The sequence below is a fragment of the Dendroctonus ponderosae genome, unplaced genomic scaffold (assembly GCF_020466585.1).
Source record: "Dendroctonus ponderosae isolate FM_Combo_2020 unplaced genomic scaffold, Dpon_F_20191213v2 Dpon_F_20191213_4, whole genome shotgun sequence".
Classification (NCBI taxonomy): domain Eukaryota; kingdom Metazoa; phylum Arthropoda; class Insecta; order Coleoptera; family Curculionidae; genus Dendroctonus; species Dendroctonus ponderosae.
The window spans coordinates 11,399,107-11,404,028 of record NW_026018611.1 but is presented as its reverse complement, the minus strand read 5'-3'; the positions used below and the strand labels follow the sequence as shown (position 1 = coordinate 11,404,028).

General features: G+C 30.0%; 1 protein-coding gene across 1 annotated transcript in view; it reads right to left on the bottom strand.

Annotated features, from left to right (window-relative positions):
- Nucleotides 1-636: 636 nt before the first annotated feature.
- LOC109542136 overlaps nucleotides 637-4,922 on the bottom strand; it is a 13,653-nt gene continuing 9,367 nt past the window's right edge. The window contains exons 2-3 of the mRNA XM_019911213.1: nucleotides 1,229-1,417; nucleotides 637-1,141 (exon numbers count right to left, since the gene is read on the bottom strand). Coding sequence (XP_019766772.1) covers nucleotides 990-1,141; nucleotides 1,229-1,417 — 341 coding nt within the window. The 3' untranslated portion in view covers nucleotides 637-989. The remainder of the gene's footprint in view (nucleotides 1,142-1,228; nucleotides 1,418-4,922) is intronic.

Here is a 4,922-nt window from a genome sequence, read left to right as displayed (position 1 = left end):
GCTGAATGTCAACGGATGGATTTGGTCGCCATAAGATGACTTGCAGGTTCCACTGCGTTTCAAAAGACCTTTTATTTTTCTAACTAGTTTTCTTACAGCTTTGTGCCTAAATGTCACGCCGTTTTTCCGATATGTTTCCTGATATTATTAGTTATTGCTAATGGAAACTTACTCTTTATTGATTCCTAATGAGGAAGGTGGAGAAATTTATATTTTTCTTATCTTGAGTAATTTTTGTCTATATTCTTGTTGTACGTATGTGTATGTAAACACAGTTCCGGAAATGATATGCAAAAAATTCAAGCGATGACAATAATGAACATAACGGAGCTTCCATTTATATTTTTAAAATAATTCGTATTTAATATTTTTGTTTTTTTTATGCATTTCCCAATTTTTTTTGAGAAGAAGAGACAAGACGATCTTTATGTTTTGTACAAATAGAAGTAGTACGGGTATTTCCTGGTTTGTTAGTACGGAAGCAGCGATCCAAATTTGGGACCGTTATTATTGATAATTTGGCTGGGTTTCGTTCTTTTCTCGTTTTATGAAACCATAAAGTTAATATATTGTTAAAACACACCTCTCAGAAAGTTAATTTAAGAATCTACAATTCCAAACTAATAAAAATCACTATGAAGTAAATAAATATATTTTTTATTTTCGAATTGGTACAAAAACTACAAAAGTCTACATTATTAGTCACAAAATATACCAATTTGGAAACCGAAAACAAAATATTATTTAAAAGAAAAATTAAATACGTATCACAATTAAGTATTACATGCATCAGCTACACGATGCTCGAAAAGTTAACTAACAGTTTACAAAATCGTTTTGAATACGAATTACAACAGGCAAAGACGTCGTTTTTGTTTTCTGTAATTTTGAATGTTGCAGAAAAATGTGGCAGCATATTAACAAATTACTAACAGGATGAAGAAATAGGAAAAGAAAATCAGGCTCTTATTTAAAGACGTTGACATTATTTAAGCAGATTTAGCAGTGGTGGTCGATTTAACTTCAGCATCTTCTGGAACTGGAGCGACAGTTGGAATTTCTGGATATTCGAGTTTGGCACCTGCTTCGCACTTGAACTCGGGACAACAAGCTGGGAATGGTGCAGTTTTGTTGGTCTTTTCTGAAATGGCAAAACAGTTTATAAGCATGTAAATTATCTGTTAGGGAACCCCGGCAACTCGTTTTTGTTCAGAACATGTGAATTTACCTTCATCAAGTTTGCACTTTTCATTAGCAAGCGGCAAAGGTCCGCAGTCTTCAACCAGCTCCAGAAGTCTTGGTGGCTGATCTTCAGACACTACGCAAGTGGAACGTCCACAGAAGGGATATAATTCCCAAGTTTTGCCTGGCTCGACTGTGGCGCATTTGGTGGAAGCAAAGCACATTCCAGGGAAATCTATTGAAAAATATATATTAATCAATAAATGCATACATATATTGTAAATATAAAACAGGAAGTATTTGAGGATTTCAAGGCATAAATTATATATAAAATGCCTAAATGAACTATTGTTATTTGCTATTATTAGAAACTTTTATGTGATGTAGTACTTTTGTAAATGTTTATAGTGCTTGATCAATTTCGTGTGAATTCATTACTGAAAATACCTCACGTTTTAGTTCGATAACAATTCATTAAATTTATATGTTAATCAATTCAGTAAAAGCAATTGTTACGTTTCACTATTAATCACTGAACGAATTTTTTGAAGAATAAACTTTCATGATCTATGCAATCGTTGCATTTAAAGATACAATGTTCACTTGGGCAATGACACTCCTAATGCAATTACGCAGCTTTGTTACAATAGATAATTATGGCAATTGCCTGCCGATGTCCGCGTATATAAATTGCGCCATCAAATGGAAACTGAAAGGAAAAGTAAGCCAGTGGTACAAGAACAAAGCCGCTTCTTAATCCACTAGTGAAAAATTTGTTGTTTAAAAATATTTTGCTGTTTGTGTAAAATTATTATATTGACTATTTCTTGTTTTGAGTTAATATATTAATAAAATATTAGTCGGTTTTATCCCCCGCTCTAACAATAAAGTTAAACTCTATAAAAATATATATTAGACACAATAGTTAAATTGCATTGGGAATTAGGCATAATGCAAATAATTACATTTTGATTTTCAAATTCCTTGTATACATATTCGACTAATTATGTTCCTTATGTAGATTTAGAGCTTCATCGTATCAGCATACATGGCTTTTATAAGAGTGTGTTTATTAATTTCTTGTAATTTTGATAAAACGAACGCAAATATGGCACAAAATGGTAAAGTTAAGAGGTTTAATCATATTTGTCCCATTTTCAAATACATATGTTGAAATAATATCAAATCGTTGCCAATAAATAGAAAATTTTGGAGCCCATTTACACATTTATATTAACATGAAATATTCAATAAATGTAAAAATTCAACGATTCTTTGTACAATTTATGTACATGTGATTGTATTATGTACATGTGAAAATTTCATTTATTATGTGAAAACTACCACTATTAACTTAACCAAGTTTCTATTAATAAATCGTGTTTTAATTTATTCAACTAAATATGGCAAAACGAGGACTGTAATTCGTGGCGTTTTTGAGATATGGCCGAAAATGGGCTTAACGTAAGGCCGATTTTCGTAATTTCCTTTTTTTAAGGCATGGCAACTTTTACTATTTAGTTAAATTATAACTTACTTGTAAAGCTTTTTCTTTTACAGAAGCTGCTCAACTTGACTAAATAAAACGCGTTCAAAATTGCGATAGAAAAAATGAAACGACAAAGTGTTTCAATATGTATTCGAAACTATAATCCCAAAAATCATTAACCTGTGCATTCCTAAAAATGTGCGAATTTACAGATTTTATTCCCCATTTTCTGGTTCTGATTTATTATTTCCTTGTCATATATTGAGAATATTTGGATGGAGATGCATTTTGTGCCTCTCTTTATTGGAAAATGCAATTAAAACTAATTTTGAAAATCAAAAAATACTTATGAAATTTAGCGATAATAATAATCTACAAAGTAAATAATAAAATTAATAAATCAAATTCAAATGTTGTTTACATTTGGTGTCACAATTTTAATAGTTGAACAGTTGGTTAACGACAGTTTAAGATTTCAAAAGAGTTTCTTTGGGAGAAAAGCACTAATTAAACATGTTCAGTCACTTCCATATACTAGATGGGCTGACGGCAATATTAATGATCACAATAACTTGGATACTACCATTAATTATCTTTCATTCTTCGCTTCACGCGCTTTGTGTATAAAAGAATTCTCTTTTATTAATTCATTTTATCGACTGTTTAAAAATGTGCTGTTGAGTAATTTATCAGAGATTGTTCCTTGGGCCTGACATTGACTTTTTTTCTTAAAACGCGATACATGCTATACATTATAAATTAACAATTTTTACTTACTTGGCTTCATCATAACTTGAGGCCGCATTATGCAGATTTTTATTATTTCTGAACATGAAATCCAACTCGCAGAAAGTTTAGTAATCAACACGAATTGCGCTAAATTAAATATTATCTCAATAAATTTTAATATCTGTTGGGCTTTTTGATAATATAACAGTACTTTACTTGTTTTGGGTCCGTTTAGGTAAACTTTTTGTCATAAATCTAACTATACTAAAAATTACACCTTGCGCCATTAAAAATTAATTGAACGACTTAAACAAAAATCGTTGAAGAATTACAAGAACAAAAAGCACTAATAAAGAGGAGAAGAATAACGCAAAATTAAAATCGTGTCAAAAAAGTAAGTAAATGTGCATACATTCAAATCAACTTATTCAAAACGGCCGTATTGATGAATAAATTACAATCTAATTAGAAATGAATTAATTAAATGGCTAAATTGTGACTGCTCTGATGCAACTTAACATTAAAAGCATGCTTGCATCAGACAAAAATTACGAAATTACAGGAACATAAAATAAATATGAAACCACTAGATTAAAAAGATTATATTCAATGTATCAATTTTCAGAGTAAATAAACATTGGAAAAAATTATAGGGTAGCTCTGTTAGACTAAATCTAGCACAAAAATTATGAATCAAGAGATCCAGGTTACAATAAACTCCATAAGTTCTATACCCGCCATCTTAAAATTGGCTAACAAAGCCACTAAAACTAACTAAAGAAGAAATTTCGAAAATCTATATCAATTAACCATGATGTTACATACCTACGTGCAACATATATAGCCATATAACCACTTATAAGATGCAGTTTTTAACATTTCAAATAAAAATAGTTTACAAAAACGAGTATCTAAAGTAAAAAATGTATATTAACCAGCAAATTAGTTAGAAATGCATTTTTCTCATATAGTTATAGCGATTGTTTAATATTTCTCTAAACTTGCTTTTTACCGAAACAGCTGGAATTAATCCGTGAAAGTTTAGATACCGAATTGAATCAAATGGAGACCGTTAAAAATSTGTATGAACGCTCGATATGTGAAGAGAAATTTCAATTTTGGCGAAAATAAATCATATTGCATCTTTTGGTCGGTTAGTAAAATCAGCGAATAATAKGAAGCTCTTTGTAAGCATATTAAAATATCAGCAACARATTGATTTGATCAATAACAATTTGATGTTCAGCTAAGGTTTTGGCATTTGAAAAACATTCTCCTGATTTTATTACTTTCMAACTATTGAAGAAATGTTTAATTGTAAATTACTTTAAATAAATTTCAGTTATGATATTTATATGGGTCTATCATCTTTCCTGGGTCTCAGTCAAAGTGTGAAGTAAAAATCTTGAAACATTGTTTATTTCATTACGTTTCGGCGAGACAACAGAGCCATCATCAAAAATATGACCTCATTGAAACGTAATGAAATAAACAATGTTTCAAAATTTTTACTTCACACTTT